Source organism: Thunnus maccoyii, chromosome 22 (assembly GCF_910596095.1).
Source record: "Thunnus maccoyii chromosome 22, fThuMac1.1, whole genome shotgun sequence".
NCBI classification, from domain to species: domain Eukaryota; kingdom Metazoa; phylum Chordata; class Actinopteri; order Scombriformes; family Scombridae; genus Thunnus; species Thunnus maccoyii.
Window position 1 is genome coordinate 24203848 of NC_056554.1, and position 18303 is coordinate 24222150.

General features: G+C 39.6%; 1 protein-coding gene across 1 annotated transcript; it reads right to left on the minus strand.

Annotated features, from left to right (window-relative positions):
• Positions 1-1469: 1469 nt before the first annotated feature.
• Positions 1470-16305, minus strand: LOC121889605 (tripartite motif-containing protein 2-like). The gene is made up of 14 exons (XM_042401692.1): positions 15926-16305; positions 14369-14517; positions 13757-13937; positions 13164-13423; positions 12906-13044; positions 12643-12828; positions 12355-12550; positions 11251-11354; positions 8376-8543; positions 8060-8228; positions 7328-7398; positions 7111-7251; positions 2800-6489; positions 1470-1763 (listed from the first exon to the last, which is right to left on the minus strand). The coding sequence occupies exons 1-13, from the start codon at positions 16022-16024 to the stop codon at positions 6337-6339; spliced, it is 2016 nt and encodes a 671-aa protein (XP_042257626.1). The 5' UTR covers positions 16025-16305; the 3' UTR covers positions 1470-1763; positions 2800-6336.
• Between the last annotated feature and the right edge of the window lie 1998 nt (positions 16306-18303).

Below are 18303 nucleotides of genomic sequence, written 5' to 3' on the forward strand. Positions count from 1 at the left end.
TGGATTGCATAGGCTTAATTAAATGTTGACCAAATGACAATTCATAAACTATACTCTGTCCATCACATCATAATCTGTTCTGTTAAGTTTCAGATAGAATAAATAATAATTATATAACTGTACAAAGTGGTTTGAATTGTTTTATTGATATTTAACATAAATTTGCTACGGTTATGGCACCCATTTTAGGCACTAAACACCCATATTACATTTCCTCATCATCCATAACAGTCTGCCTGTCATTCAGACAGCCAAACTCACAAAGGACTCAGTAAAAAGACCCTACTCATCCAGCTCACCGTCTGTTCCAGCTGTTACTCTCTGGGGGGCACTATAAATCACTGCTGACCAGAACAAACTTTCGAAAACAGCTTTTCCCCACTGCAACAGGACCTTAACCCTGCATTTACTGCCCTCAGTCAGTCTGTATGTAACTGTTGTTCTGTGTATATTTGTCATTTCTGATTGTGGCTACATGCTTCTTGTCTGTGCAATGTTGTTGTTGAAACTGTACCAAAACCAAATTCCACCAGTTTAGATGTGTGGTTATTTAAGCGAGTTGAACTGAATTAAATTGATTGAATTTATTCATTTGTACTGATGTGGTGAAGTGCTGAAGTGCTGGTAAATGTGAAAAGCAGCACTATTAAAAATTGTGTGTTTGAGCTCTAATTAGAGGTGCAAAATCTGGGAGCAGTGTTTGGAAATGTATACAAATAGCTGCTGCACCTGATTTATCACAACCAACTGACAGACAGAGGAAATAGCATCTGAAATTTAACCTGATGCACTGTTTTATATGACACAGTGAAAGAGGGAGATAGTATCATAAGACAATTTGGTCCATCTTTTGTTCATCTGCCTCTAATACTTAAAGAATGCTGTAATCATTCCTTTTGTTCAAAAAGAGGGACTTTTTGTTACTATAAATGAACAGATATATATAAGACCAGTTTACAGGACTTGCTATGTACGTAATTCAATGTATTTTCTGACTTTTAATGGCTCATTTCAGTTCATCTGTTTTTGTTTTTTTTTACTGTAGGTGTTGTACACCTTTTAGCCAGAAGAGGGCAGGATAAACTAAGAGACTGTGCTGGGATTAAGCCTTCCAAACTATTCAGTTGTTCACCACATTTAGTTTATAACTTTTGAAATCATGTTGAGTGTTTTACTTCACTTAGTGTGACATTTGTGTTGAATCTACATATTTCTTCTTTTTTTTTTTTTTTTTTTTTACAATAAACAAACATAAATCTACTATGTATGTTGTGTCATAAAAGTATCAGAAATCATACATGAATGGAGACAATTTAAGATAATTAAGATGCAGTATAGGTAGTCCAAACTCTCAAGCACCCAAAAAAATCTGACAAGTCCCAGTGTCACTGATATATGGATACAAATATCAGTAAAACACCTTTAGATCATGAAATACATGGACTTTTCACAAAAACAAACAAAGTGGCTTCCATTTAAACCAATGCTTTATTTCGGTGTTGAGTGTGTGTGAATATTAAGCGACAGTCCATAACAGTGAACAGACATGACAGATAGTAAATACAGAGAGAGAGAAAGAGCAGGCAAGTAACACCGTAAGAAACTGATCAGTATTTTAAGAGCTGTGTTCCAAAACACTACATATCCATTTGAGGAAGAAAATAAAACTTATGTACAATGTTGATGCAAACCGACAGTGATACACACCGAAGCCACATGATGACAAGGTTTTCTTCATTAAGGGATTTCTTTTTGACACCAGCCTGAAAATGTAGCAGACAATCTTTTGTAAGCCATAATTGAATATTATTTGAGAGCAATTTGGAAAATCTCATTCCAGAACCACAGTTCCCTCAAATGGATGTGTAGTCTATAAATTAACTCCTCATGTTTGAGATGTTATCAGCTAATTGCTATGTCTGTTTGTGATACAAATCAAAGATTACTGAGAAGGCAGTTCCATCATATCAACTTTAAAACAACATTCAAATGTATCAATGACATTAAGGCTGAATCCAACAAACAAGGCCCAGATTACTTCAAGATACATTCCCTGACTTTGTTGAAACAATCAGTAATGCCTGCAAATCCCCATATTTTCTCTCAGATCACTGTTGATGAGCAACTTAGCAGATTTAGCAGCATTATTAGGCGCCCAAACAAAGTCAGAGAACATACTTTTAACAAACTCATGAAGAGACTGACAATCAGCATGATTAAAGAAACTAAATTAACTATGTTTTGGGGATATGACAACTGTATTTTTAATTCTTGAACATGCAGTTATCATAACAATTTTCTGTTAAGCTATCTATAAAAAAGTGGTATTGTTGGTGTTGTTAGCATTCAGCGTTGAAACCAATGGCTGTAACCATCCAAAAGCAACTGAGTTAGCTTATAACTGGCTGCACCCAACAGACAGTATTAACCTTTGAAAATACCCCCCTTGCCTGAACAGTTACCACTTGTATAAGCTTGGTCATTATACTTGGCTGTATCAGCCAAAACTAACTTATTAGCTAAGAAATGCAAATTTGCTAACTAGATAGCTTGATTTTTCCCCCCATATAATGTCAACAAACGCTGATTTGTCCACTCATAACAGTCAATATAAAATGTATCAAATACCAACAATCATATTTTGATGCAACATAATGGATGAAATGTATAAAAAGAAGAAATGTAATGGGCACTTAAGAATTTCAATGCACAAGGTGGAACACAATCAAATGGCGAGATAGAAAGATTTAAATGACTAATTCAATAAATAAATAAATAAATAAATAAATAATAACTTACTCATACAGTTTCCTAAAAATCCTTGATCAGTTTTGAATGCAGTATATTTATGCTATTGAATATTGTCTGATAAAGTCATTGTGTAAATAACTGACACTAAGGACACCATTTCCTCTAACACAAGCTTTTGTTAGCCACTGATGTTTTCGGTGTGTTCATGATGCAGGTTTAAGCTGTCCAAATGAATGCTGTTGTGAGTAACTTAAAAGCTTTTCTTGCCTATTTAATAACGGTTTAAGGACTCATGATGTAAATGCCTTGCATCGTGTTACTATTACTATTATTACATAGCACTTTTCCAAAAGTTATTTGTAAATGCTTAATTTCACATTTGTCACATGTCCTTTACTGTACTTGACATTGCTGTAACTCTAGGTGTAGGATGCATTGTTTGGAAAATGGGAGCTTGCAGTTGAAATTGGAAGTGTTATGTTAGAAGTCAACAATCACGTAATACAGAAGCATGCTTCCAGAACACTGAGGTACTCTTTTATGGGTGATGACAGAACCTGTGGATACAGTTGCTAAGTCTGAAGGGCAGCTGGCTCTGGAAGTTTTTCCCTATTCTGTACGATATTCTGTATGCCACACACACAGAAGTTCTACAGTTGAGAAAATGTCGTGCCAAAGAAAAGGGCTGTCTGACGGCAAGGTAAAGTGGTGAAAATATTCAAAATATAGGATACACTTACACTGATATTGAGTTTTTTGGGTGTGCCTTTTTTTTAGGTGGGAGTGTGCCGACCCAAATCTACTGCAGGTAATACACTGGCTATGAATAAATACCTCATACATACCCACTTCAAAAAATCTTAACCATCCCTTTAAAATCTTCCGGTTAAATCATCAGTACAAAAGATGAACAACTGCATTTTCTTAACATTTTGTTCTTTGGTAGATGTTAACCAAGACTCCGGAGGTGCATTTCGGCAAGAAACATCCAAGAGACACCACATACGCCGCTAACAGTGAGCGGAAGCTAAAGATCACTGTGTTGAGAAAACAGATTTTACAATTTACAGCGTGAATCGGTTCACTTTTAATTTCTGGGCTTTTGTTTTGTTCTCAACTTCAACGATGAAGTGTTATGAATTCAAGGATATTTGAGGATATCATGTAAAGTTTTTTTTGTTTTAAATGGAATACAGAACGGGGACAAACAGTTCCGGTACCAGCAGCCCCTCACACTTTGCAACACTAACACTTTTATAGAGGCAAGCGACAGCATTTCTCTGGATTGTTAAAGCATTCTAGAATCCTTGGCAATGAACTGAAACATTCTAGAATCTCCTTCCTCAGCTTCTTGTTTTGTCGTTGACATGGCAAGCAGAAATTAGTGGGTAAAAATGTTGATTACCTTGAATGTTTTACATGATATTATTGAAGGTATTTTCACAAATATATAGGATAGATTTATAGACTTTTTTTCTCCTTGCAACAAGTTTCTCAGTGGAAAAAAAATAGATCAACACTCAGACCAAGCATAGATGGATGATTCTGCTCATCAAAGCTACTATATCACCCAATCAAATAAATCAATCATTCAGACAGTCAGAGTCAAGCAGTCTTTTCTAATGATGAATCTATTGCCTAAGACTTGTATAGAATGCTAGCATATGCCAAGAAACAAAATAAACATTCCATATTCAGACAATCCTAATGTACAAACAATGGACAATGGGCTAAAACTGGCCCATCACTTAGTAATAATAATTCTTTCATGAACATCCCAGGGTAGAATGTATTTATGACACCCTGACAGCGAAAACAATAGTCATGGAGATTTGGTTGATTTATATCTACAGCATTCCCTGCTGGGAGTTTCCCAGTACAACCACAGTCTTCTACTGCTGTACCAGTTTAAAGTTGAGTGCGTTGCTCAATGGCCACCTGACAACTAACTCTTAGGGCATTTTCAAACCTGTTTGTTTGCTCTGGTCCGAATCAGTGGATGAGTTGGTACACTTGGTTCAGTTTCTTTTCACACAGAAAAAATCCAAGCAAACCAAAACGTATCACTACAGGCCAGGGGAAAATGTTCTCTTCTCTCAAAAACCTAAACTCAGGAGCACTTTAACTGACACCTTAAAGGCCCTGAAAACTCATTTTCTCAATCAGCATCTTGATTGAGTGACGGGATCGTACATGGCCTTCTTCCATCTTCTGAAAAGTTAGAGAAGTTTTGGTTATTTCACGTTAGAGATTTCCGAATTTCTTCATTTGAGAAAGTTGTCTCCACTCTTTGGATAGTTGTGTCTGGAGCAAGAGCAAGAACGTAAACAATGGAAGAGGGTCCTTGGGAAGCGCCTATCTGCCAAATATCAAAAATGAGACTAACTTTATTGTTAGTCCAGGTTGAACCTCAATTCATTCTCTGGGCTAGCTGCCAGCAACTGATGATTTTGCGCCTGGCTACGGGAGCAGTTTAGCCTTGTAGTTAAGTCGGATCAAGGTTGGATCCCGTTCCCACCACAATAAACCACTCAAAAGTTTACTTGCATCTGGACCACGACCACATCCTCAAAGGGTCTTGGTACAGTTGTTCTGGGCCATACCCGAATGTGATTGCTTTGTTCAGACCTGAACAAACGAATCACACCGTAGGTGAAAACAAACCAGAGTCTGATTCAACCGGAATAAAGGTCCAGGTCAGAAAACGCCCTAAGAGTAGCTAGCTAATGTTAGCTTTTGGCTGTTTGGTATCCAATTGTAAACTACGGTAGGAAAAACCATAGAGGAAATCTGTGGTGATGACCTGAAGGACCAAATGATGTCAAACCAAGACATAGACCACTTTTAGCTCACTGGCCATTTTTTTCTGTCTATTACAATACAAGAAGGCAGAACATTAGAACATTTCCATTCTCTCAAAAACACCATTCTTGATTTATTAATTCATGCCCTTGATTATTCTTTGATCTGTGTATCCATCATTCACTCCATTGTGGGTTAAGGAAGCAGCGGTTTTCCAAAAATGGTTTTGTTCTCCTCTCTTGCAGCATTTATCTGTTCTTGCTTTCTTCTCTTGATTTCCCTTCCACTGAGACTGAGAGAAAGAGGGATTTCCAGAGTTTCCGGAGATCATTAATCCATAACTTTTTACTCCAATCTTGCATTAAATTTTCAAATGAAGGGCATAAGGGCAGCAAACTTTTGAATCCACCATCTTATCTTTCTATTCCCCCTTATCTGCTACTATCCTCATCCCTATTTAGACTTAAGTTCAGAGACCAATCTTTGTCCCACCATTCCCTCAAATTCTCTGCTCTCTGCTGTTTCATTTTTTGATGACCTTACCTCATCAAAATCAGCAAAAAAATAAATTTCCATTGTGGTTCTAATGATGTAAAGATCCTTCTTCTTTGCTTCCTCCTCTCTTCTGTTCATCCCTCCTCCCATCATTACAGGCAGCGGTAGAGGTTCATGCAATAATTTCTAGAATTTGACATCGTGCACCGTATCTTTTCACTCAGACAACTGCTCCCTCCGTCTGTCTCTCCGGCCTCCTTCGGCTTCACTTCTCCACCCGAGCCTCCATCATTGTAGGTAGCGGTAGACTTTGAAGCAGTGGTTGCCAGAGTCTGCCACCACCACATGTCCATCAGAGGTCAGGGCCAAACCCTGGGGTCCGTACAGAGGGTCTGCTGATGTGTTGATGTAGGAGAGGAAAGAGCCACTGCCGTCAAACACCTGGAAATGTTTGGACAGAGAGGGAGAAGGTGTTTCGACAGCTGCAGTAATTCACAAGTCTCCCAAGAACAGATTTTGGTCTACATATGCTTACAGGTACAGTTTAAGGTTTCAGGTTCAAGGGATTTGCTTGGGTCAGGAATGTCATCAATGGGTGTACATCAGAATAACTTTGCAGGTTTTTGGATCAGCCTTTAACCTGGTAGTTTCTGATTAAACATGAGTCGTGCTCAATTTCGTGCACGATGTTAACCCACAGTTCATGGACTGATCCAACGAAGCTCACAAATTCAGTCTGGCTTTGTAAAGTTATAAATAAAATGCCTTTCAAAGAATTCAACTCACTCAATTTTTTTTCTCCACATTTTGTGATGTTGCAAATTAATTTAAACTTCTTGCCAACAAAACAACAATAACAGATTTTTGTCCACTAGTTTTCAGCAGAAACAAGTAGTCAACACAACACTAACATATCATCACCTTTTAGATTCATCACTACAAGCCACGCCCAACGCATTACACAGTGTCATTTCTTAAATTGGTAATATAAAAATATTGATTAAAGCTGCTTTAATTAAAAAACACATCAAATACATCCATCTGCCTTTCTTCCCTCTGTACCTGTATTCTGCTGTTGCCCCAGTCAGCTACAATGATGTTCCCATTGACATCTACCGCAACACCAGTGGGAGCGTTGAACTGGCCATTTCCTTCACCGTTAGAGCCAAACTTCAACACCAGATCTCCCTCTGGGGTGAAAACCTGAACAGAACAGAGAATTTTAATATCTACCTGTACACCTATGTAAGTTTAGATTAAGGTAATATTCACTCAGTACCTTGACAGAGTGGTTATGGAAGTCAGTCACAATGATCTCATTGTTCTTGTTGACTGCTGCAAAGTGTGGACCTTGAGGACAGGAGCAGACAGAAAAAATAGGTTGTGCTTTCAATGTTTCAACTGAGACTTCAAATTACACTGATGATGCCTCAACAGCTTTCAACTGACACTTTAAAAGGCCCTGAAAATGTATTCAGCATCATTAGTTTTTGGTTAATTAGAGAGTTCTGAATTTCTTTATTTTATCTGCACTCTTCTCACAACATTGACGTAGGTGGTGCTCAGTGGGAGAAGGGTGTTATCACATGCCAGTCAGCTTGATGCAGCAGATTAGCTGAGTTTTAAAAGTTAAAACTCTGAATAAATAGTACCTAAAGATGATTTTGTACTTGTTAGTCATACATTATGATGATTACACCTCATTTGACACTTGAGTGTAATATTGTGTAACATTTGAGAATGGGACGGGTCTTACTCTCATTTTTTGAAGTTCTGAACAGTTTATTTGTGTGAATAAAGAAGGTTTCTGTCTGGCAGCAGTGTTTTATTTGGTATAATTTATGACAATTTACACCACCTTTCCTCTTAATACATATTTTCTCCAGAAAATAACCTTTGTAGTTTTTCATAAATTTCACTCTTTTTTCTCTCATCTCATGGATATGAAAAGTAAAAATGTACATCATTATTATCATCAACAACTGAAAACACACACACACATGCACACTACCTGCAAACTGCTTGTCCCCATTGCCTCGGCTACCGAACTTGGCAATGAGCTTGCCAGTCAGCTGGAAAATGAAGACAGTGCACGCCTTGTTGTCAACTACAATCACATGACCATTCTGGTCCACGGACACGCCCTTTGGTCCCATCAGTCTACCGGAGCCAAGCTTCGCCTGATGAATGCAATGAATACAACCAATGAGGAGGAAGATTCATTCAAATAAATACAATTTAGATTTATGTCAATTGACAACTTGTTTTTATGCTTACTAGTAGTTAAAAAGTTCCTGAAGAAGTCAATATAAAATAATCCCACCTACCTTGAACTTGCCATCACAGGAGAAGATGCTGACCCACTTGTTGTCATAGTCAGCGATGATGATGTCACCACTGGGGTGCACAGCCACACCCGTGGGTCGCTGCAGTTGCCCCGGCGACCGTCCCCGCACCCCGAAACGACTCTTGAATTCCCCCTGGTTGGAGAAAATCTGCAGCAGAGACACACACATTTGAATTCAGTAATTGTGGAAAGTAATTATGTAATGTACTTAAGTAATTTTGAAGTACTTGTACTTTACATTTTATGCCATTTTACTCTTTTATTCAACCACGTTTCAGAGGGAAATATTGTACTTTCTACTCCATTACATTGATTTGGCATCTGTAGTTATCATACTTTAAGAATAAACATCAAAAAATATATAATAATCAATAAAATACAACACATTATTAAAGCATAAACCAGTGGTTTGAACCATCCCTTAAAAAAACAGTATATGGTTGGGATGCCTTTAAACATTTATGTAGAATAATGTATTAGTCAGAGGGGCCATTTGTCTGCATTTTTCTTCATTTATTTTTTATAAATGCATAGAGCTAAAAAATCAGTTATTACCTGAAATGTCCAACAGTTGTTTAAAATGAAAGAAAGTCAGTATGATTTAAGAGGAATTTGCATGTTTATAAAAACAAACTGAGGACTAATGTAGTATATGAAGGATGAAGTCCCTGCATGTTTTGAAGGCAGACAGCACAAGCAACCAGCTCTTCCTTCAACACCCCAGGAATGCTGGCCAATAACATATAAGTGAGAGTCCCAAATTCCTCACTGACCAGACCATCTAAACAACCTCCTGCAAACAGAAAGGATCCGATAAGGAACTCCCCATCTCCTGGATGGTCACCAAACCAGACCACTGACCCAAATTATCTTTGATCATTCAAGCTACAAGAGCCAGCGAGATGGGAGGACCAGTTCACACCCCAGTGTGAACTGATAGTACCATTTGGATAAAAAAAACCCACCATTGGTTATCATAGCTCACCTCTAAGAGCCAGTCACACACAGAGACAAGCTGGCACCAACGTTAATCCCACTGATCTTGATTTTCAGGACTTGAATGACCAACCCAAGAACTTATCAACAGGCAAACCAGCATAAGGCAAGACATGCTGCAGAATATGCCATGCCCCAGTGACACACACACACACACACACCCTCAAATGGCATGGACCCCTGTCCTTTGCAGTCAGGTCAAGAAGAAGAGAGGACTGTAAAACCCTTGGACTTACAAATGTAGTTTTAGATTTTGTCTAAGGACAGTTATTGTTGTATGTTGATATGTGTGTATATCACAATATGTGTTGTTATTTACTTTAGTTAGACTTTTATTCCACTGCCTTAAGCCAAGAAATGTACCATTAACATAATTCCATCATCCTTGATAACACTAACATCATGTTTAGTACCGTTCTGCTTGTTTCACTAAAGCTGCTATGTAAACACTAAAGCTACTATCAAAGATGCAAAATTAAGAATCGTGCAATTCCTAAATTGTTAATACTTTGATTAAATGAATAGCCACATTCAGAAATTGTACCTGTCTGTCCATGGACAGGAGGGGACTGACTCTGCTCCCCCAGAACTCTGCTACCCCTGGGATTGACTAGGATGCACCTTCTGGGTGGGCAGACTAAAACTTTAAAACAGTGTCTGTGCTGTTTTTAGGCCGCTCTTTTGGGCTGCTTGTTGCTGGTTCATCTTGCTTTTTACCGTCTTCTTACTTTCTGCCATGCCGGTGGAAAGCTTGCATTTGGCTAGTCTGAAGATGTGACTAAGAACAACAGGAGGTAAAACCTCAAAAGTCTAGAGTCATGAGTTGAGGATCAAGTCTAGGAGAGCATGAACCAGGAGCTCTCTTCCAATGGGAACATTTCAACTCCGGACCAGCAGACTTACTCATCATTACAAGATCCAGACTCCAGCTTCTCACCCCAGCACATCGGACTCCATTCTCCACAAGAAACCACCCCAGGGTGCAAGCAAATAGTCCTACAACACTTTCATCAACTTGCTTAAACCCTGGTGCTTTCATAATTTGTAACTTCAATTAGCAATTCAAAATTAAGTTGTTGTACCATTGATTTGACTCACTGCTTCTCAGGTAACAGTCATCACATCCATTTGTCAGGTCTCTCATACCAACTGCACAATAGATAACTCTGCATCATGCATTCGAATCATTCGCTAGCCATAGCCTTGTGTACCAGTTTCCCTTTCCCTCCTGTGTCTTGTTTGTAAAATGTTGTAGTGTTTAGTACTTGTAGCTGTAGTATTAGTAGAACATGTGTATGTAATTAAAGTGGACTTGTTTGTGTTTTCTTGTGCTTGCATCTCAGTCACTTAACCTTGAAAGACCTATACCCTTGCAAAATCATAATTACGATTAATAACAATCATAATTCTAATTGACCTCTCTTGTGTGGCCAGCAAGGAGGACTATTCCCCTATTATTATACCTACTCTAATATGAGTTATGTCGCTGGACAAATAATTTCATATTGGAGTTGTGCACAATAATAACGCTAATAATAATAATAATAATAAAGCTATTTGAGTGCACAAATTCCTTTGTATATACAGTATATGACCTAACTGTCTCTGTTATTGATTGCAGACTGAAATAAATTTCAATTTTGGTGCTAATACGTATGTACTTTCAGTAGGATTATGAATGTAGGATTCATAATTCATTAATGTATTGGTACTTTTACTTAAATAAAGGATCTGAATACTTCTTCCATTGCTAATTCTGACCTTAACCCTAAAACCAACTCTGAACCCTCAAACAGCCCTTCAAATAGACCAGACAAAATGCCTTCACTTTAAAAAACGTCCCTGTGTGTGTGTTTTACCTGAACACACTGATTGTTGCTGTCCGCAATCAGTATCCTGTCGTTGGCGGAGGCAGCCACTCCTTGAAGGTTGGTGAACTCTCCTTTGTTCCTCCCCTTCGTTCCTGAAGACAGCAAAACAGAGTGAAAACAATCAAATCTGTGAATTTTCAGTGAAACATATTATCATTATATTAACACAAGAGTACAAGTTAATTTGGGGGATACAGAAATATCTTGTATCTAATATAGATATACATAGATTATAATATTAAAGGGGAACTCCACCAATTTTCTACCTCAGCGCGTTTCCAGGTGTTCTCTGTGTAAAAAGTAGTATAAAGCCTTTTGTGTCTCCAGAGAGTGCCGTCTGAAATCTTATAAATCGCCTCAGGTGATGTCATCTGAGTCAGCATTGGTTGGTGCTGAAGACTAAAAGTTTGAGAAAAATCTGGGGGTGTTGAGTTTGAAAGACATGAGGTTACCAGACCTATGTAGCGTCTCATCTCCACTAGAGGCTAGCAGCTCCAGGCTACATTAGCCGTTGCTAGCATAACACACCAGAACCTCTGACCAAAGTGTCATAGTTGCATTGTGGGTGATGTATGTGCAAGGTTTTAAGTAAGAAGAATGTGTAGAGTAAAAAAGACAATATTTGTGGTTCTGCTGCATCGATTTTGATTATATATATATTTTTAACTGTCCATCATGAGTTGGACAATTTGATGACAAGTGGGCAAACTCCACCTGGAGATGATGATCATGTGATCGAAAGCTCTAAATGGACCTCATGGTGGACCTCTTTTCTCAACAGCTTTTAATTAATGTTTGGAGTACAAGGCTCACTGCCAGGTAGACTAAAATTATTGTTCCAAAACAAGGACGTTAAGGCTTAAATTTGGGTATGGGTGCTTGATTGACAGGTGTCTCATCATATCACATAGCTGTATTCTGGCTCCACCTTGTTTTCCAAATTTAGATTTTTCAAGGAAAACTGACAACAGGGCAGTCAACAGGAAACCCAAAATCCAAGCTTCAAAATGATGTATGTCATGACTTTAATAAGAGCTTTAGCTTTAGATTTCTGGGTGTATCTGCACTGCTGTGTTCACGCCAGTCTCTCACCGATCCTGAAGATGAGGTCGTCCTCAATGGGGTTCTGGGTTTTGCGTCGCGGGGTGCCCAGGGCGCTGCTGGCCCTCTTGGAGCCCTTCTTCTTCTGGCCAGGGGACTTCCCTCGTCTCTTTGCCCCCTCAGAGGAGCCCGTGGATGGGGTGGCGTTGGCTAGCGAGTTGGTGGCTGTGGTGGTGGAGGGAGACACCTGGAGGGAATATGACGTCTAATTATGAATTTTAGATTTATGTTCTTAAACAGAGTGACTTTCAACTTTTTCAAATTATTCTGTCCTTTCACCTCCACGTCTGCCTCCAAGGCCCTGGTGACCATCAGTTTGAAGGGACTTCCTTTGATGTGCTGGTCATACAAACGCAGAGCCAATGAGAAGTCACCCTCCTTTGGCACCATGTACACAAACTCATAAGTCCCGTTCTTGTGGTCCACTATTTCACCATCCACTATGCTGCCATCTGGGGTGAAAACCTGAAATAACACACACAGGTAATGTTTTAATGGGAGAATCGCTTCACATTTTATGTGAGTGCGGACGTGAAACAAACCTCAGCTGACAGAATCGCGTTGCCACTCTTACAGGCTCCTCCTGACTTGTCTCTTGTCACTATGGTAACAGACGAAGGATGTCCCACAATGCACTGCTCCAGGCCTGCACCCATGGCCTCGCTCTGGCTCGCCACCGCACTCAGAAAGAGGAAGAAGAAGAGGAGGGGTTGAAACGTGGTCATCTTTGCTGGTACAGTGCGATAATGGCAACAGTTCAAGCCTGCATCTATCTGTAACTATGAACTTTGACCTCTCACCTTGTTGTGACAATGGTCCCCAGGTTGTGTATGGACTTCCTCAGTCCATCTGTCTCCATCACCAGATCCAGCTGGTCATTCTCCTCTGGCTGACATGGCAAGCCGAGGCCAGCCAGCTCCTCCAGCTTCTCGCCGAGGTCCCGCTCCAACTGCAGGCTCGCCACACATGCCTCCCCAGCCAGAGCCTCCTCCGTCTGGGTACAGGTGGACATGAGGTCCTCCTCTCCCCGGAGGAGGCAGTCCACCTGGGCCTGGAGAACCTGGAGTTGGACGACAGATATGATGTTTTCGATGTGTGGTCTGATGTTTGTTTTTTTTCATTTGGTAAAGTATCCTTGTGGCGGAAAAAGGCAGCACTTTTACTACTGTACCAATTACATTTCCTTCCTCTTACGGCACTCATCTTGCCTTTTGGGGCTTTGAGGCCACCGTAGGGAATGTAGAGACATATTCTTGTCAGGCTCAACCAATTACACACAGTACCTTCTATGTAGAGTATACAAAAGTTTAAAAAAAACAGGTTTGTAGTACTAGAGTACAAAAGAAATCTTAGCCCTAAATGTTGCCCTGTTAATAATATTAAATGTGTGCACCTTCTGTTTGAGTCCATATGTGACCTCCAGCTCCATCAGCAGAACACTCTTCCTCACATCCAGCTGTTTGTGCAAATCCTCAAAACTCGACTGGATGTCCTCTTCGATGGAAGCTCTCTGATTGGTCAGCTGCTGGAGGATCTCTTTAACGAAGGACAGGGCATCTGAAACCTGAGGGAGTCTGTGGAGATCAGGAAAATGCTCTGTTAATAATCTCTTTACTACATTAAATATTGATGCATTCAGCCCAGCATAAATAACATGCTGATAGAGGCGTCAGATCAGACAACTATTCTAGTTGTTGTTCTGGAGAGCATGAACCAATGACATGTTTTCTTATTTAATTTGGAGGACTTGTTGCCCTTAGAAGTGAGCAATCAGCACTAGAAGAAAGAAACTCAAAAGCAGGTGCAACATGAGATAATTTCTTCATTTTGAGATGTTTCACCTATCAAAACCAACTCTATACTCTACACAAGCAGCCCTGTTGGACTCAAAAATATACCTGTAATTTCTGAGCAACAATCATTCATCAAATGTGACATTTCCACCATTTGCGTGTAAATCACTGTTATGAAACAGGCCCCAGAATCTTGCCACCACAACCCATACCTGTTCTGAATGGCTCCCAGCCTCTCCTGCAGGGTGCTGCGGTGTTGTTCCAGAGCCTGACTGAGGGGCACCTTGGGGTGCTCGTCATGGTCCGACACACAATCCTCACAAAGTGGACACTCACAGGCCGAACAGTAGAGGTCTGACACCTGGAGATGAGATGTTTATGGTTTGAGAAACAAAAAGATGAAGAATATAGTTACAGAGAGAACTTGAGTGTTCAGGTGACATTGATATAAAGAATCTTTATCTTGGCTTTATTCTCATGGTGCTTTTGTACTGTTATTAGAAGTTGTGGTAGAGCTCTGCCACCCAACCCAAACTCAACAGCTCCAGACATAGCATTGGGTTCCAGGTTGTTTTGTTGCATAAAGCTTCGGGGTCTGGCTTGTGGGTTCAAATTTGGTTATTTTCAAATGTAATTTTTCAAGAAATTTCTCTCTTTTTCTCTCTGACTGTGTCAGTCTGCATCCTCGCATGAGAAAGAGACAGATCTAGATCATGTGAGTGTAGCTAATAGTCAGTGATGGACAAAATAGAGCAAAAAAATAGCTTATAAAGACAATTCTGGTTTGTTTGTGGAAGTAGACAACCTGCCATCACTGTGGTGGTACCTCAATGTAATTTCAAGAATTTCACTCATTTCTGAGGTATTTTTGCTTCTGACCAACAGATCCCATTAAAAAAACAGTAAAACAGAAAACAGAAAATAAAATCCACAAGCTTCTCCATCATGAAATATATTTTACCTTTCGCAAACCTCTATTAATTCCTTGTGTTTAAATTGCATGCTAAGTTGCGTGTCATCCAGGGATCACTGAAGACACAGGTGAGCTGCCACCTCGCATATCTCATGCTAGTTTGGTGGTTTTTACTTTTACAGTATCATTTGTTACAGATTTTTATGAAATGATGCATTTCTTCTGATTTAAATGATAGAAATAATGGCATTGGATGATTTAAAGTAATTCCTGCTGGTTTAATTAACTATTTAACTACACAAAAACAGCACTTTCACATCCAGACCATGCAGGTCGGACAGAAGCTATGTTCATGTTAGTTTTTCACAAAGTCTGCGTTACAACCATTGACCAGTTATCACCTTCATCTGTCCACTGTGATTAGCACAAGCACCACTATCAGTGGAAATGTCTTTACCTCCACTTGTTGGGTTTGGGTCTCAATGCTTGCAGTTGGGTCAGGAGTAGACTAGGTTTGGGTCTCAGTTGTGGCTTGTGGACAAACTTTAGACAGCAAAGTTTTTTAAGCTGACCCAAGTTTGAAAGTTGCATTTTTGTCAGTAAAGAAACAAATGTGACAGACATGTATGTTAAAATGATCATACAGATTTCAGCTGCACTGATTTGGCTGCTAGATATAAATATGGGGGAAATACCAGTTTATGATTGGCTGCAGTGGTTTGCAAGAGAGCTGTTTGCAGCCTTGCAACACTCGAGTGACAATAAAGAGATATATCTGCATAGTCATCACCATACACAAACCAATTTTGAGGGACAAAAACAGAAGATAACAAGCCCCCAGATGTTGCACTCTCACCTTCCCTGCATGCTGCGGGCAGGCATTTTTGCCAGGTGGGGCCTCCAGGACGGTGCACTCCTCACTGCTGCTATCTGGAGAGTGTTGGTGGGCCTCCATCTGCGACCGGCAGCCTGAGGGGGGCGAACCTCCAAACACACTCCTTATTCCACACTGCAGCCAGGGGGAGGGGCTGGATGTTCAGTTCAAGTTTTCTACTGGCTATTTGTATCGTTTGCTTTTGTAAACTTCTCGTCTCAGCTTTTATTCCATTGTGCATTCGCGAGGGAGGAGCAAAACATTCAAACCAATGAAAACTCTGGGCACATGTTGGATCTTTGTGTGAAATCTGAGGGATTAAGACTCTGTATACTTTACTCCACACAGCACCTGGAAAAGAGTGCTAGGAATTCAGATGAAGGTCTTGTTTTTGAGTAATTTTAGTGTACAATCACTTTTGTCAGCACTTTAATTTCTTGATTTCCAACATTTATTTGAGCCTTTAGTCAGCGAAAATTATTATTGTATATTATTCCAATACATTCCTGCTGGACAAAAAAAAAACTTCCGAGCATCCAGAACTCCAGAAAACTTCCATTTAAAATGACCTTCTGCTTCCATGTGACGTCTCCTTGTGTCTTGAAACAATGGCACCAAAAAGAGGAAGAATTATAGTGTTTGATCCAAACCTCTTTAGGTCTGACTTGGAGAAAAGCAATGGACCGTGGTGTTAATTTAATTCAACGAGGGTTCAAAGAGAGGACCACCTCCTGCATAGAAGAGAGAGAGATGAGGATTAAGTGGAGAAGCTGATAAACATGTAAAGATAAAATCAATTACCAACCCAAACCCTTTTAACTTAAACTACTACTTATACTGTATTTGTGGGAGAGATAAGGGAGCACTGAGCGGTTATTGGGGATGAAGACTTGGAAAGAAGGATTGGTTTTTATTTATTTTTACTTTATTGATTCATTTTTACATGAAAAAACCTTTTACGGAGCAATTTAGTTTATTGTTTTTATCTATTATGATATTATGTTTTGCATCTAGTACTTGGTCTATATGTATTTTTTTATTTTAAGGTAATAATTTCTGACATGGATGTGTGCATTCATGTAGTGCTGCATGACCTAGGCCAGTTTGTTTACTGTGTCACTGTGATATTGTGGACTCAATTACAGATTATTTACCTATTTTTATGAGCAATATTTGATCAAAATGATTGCCCGAGTTGGAATACAGTGGAATTACTCTTTAATGTTTATTATGCCAATGGTTACAATATATATTATTATTATCTTTGTTTTATAAAAATAACTGAATGCATAACATGTGAAATGTCTGAAAACCACGTACCTTGAATGCCTCACATACCTGTTTGTATGAGCAATAATAGATTTTTAAAAAAGAATAATGTTTATTGCACTAATGCAAACATATACTCAGTATTAGCTAGTGTGCTAATCAGATGTGTAAACAATGAGACAGTAATATTGGGCAGATAAGGTGAGCTATTAAAAATGCACTTGTCATAGAATAACAGAATAAATACACTTCAACACACACACACACACACACACACACACACACACACACACACATACAAACACACACACACACACACGTATATGTTGCCCACTACAGGAATGCCCATATGTTTCATCCAGGTGGCGTACCAGATCACTGCACACCCCTAATTAACTCCCAGATGGTACACTCCACCGTGATGAACCCGAGCAGCAGGTCTAGAAACAGATGGTACGATCCACAGACGGGGGGGGGGGGGGGGGGGGGGGGGGGGGGTGCAGCATGCAGGACCAACAGGAGAAGTGCATGAACAGTAAGATACTAATAAAGAGCTTCAGGGGGCAGAAATGTAGGTCACCAAAATGTCTTCAAAGTGATGGAGAGAGACAGAGAGAGAGAGAGACGGGAGTGAGGCTGTGGTTTCTATGGTAACAGAGTGCATCGGGGACCCACTAGGAAGAGATACAACAAAAAGTGAAGCAATCATGGGCTCTTTAATCCTAAAATCCTAAATTTAGCAGCCTGTGTGCTCACGCTGTCACATCATAACGTTTCTCTGTCATGAGTGACACAGATATGATGAAGATGTAGGATGAGTATGAACACCAAAAACCTGCCTGGAAGTGAAGATTTTAAACTCCTATGTGCATCACATGGATACAAAAAAATCTGATCCTGAGTTGTGTGTCTGTCTGACAACTGTTGGAAGTCCAAGAGGAAACGTGTTAGAGCTAACAAAGATGTGACAAGACGTGTCAACAGTAAGAAAGAGAAAGAGGTCACATAACTGATCAAAAGCCAAAGATACAACATAAAAAATTAAAATGGGTTTCCATTACAAACATGGGGATATATGAAGAGTGTGGAGG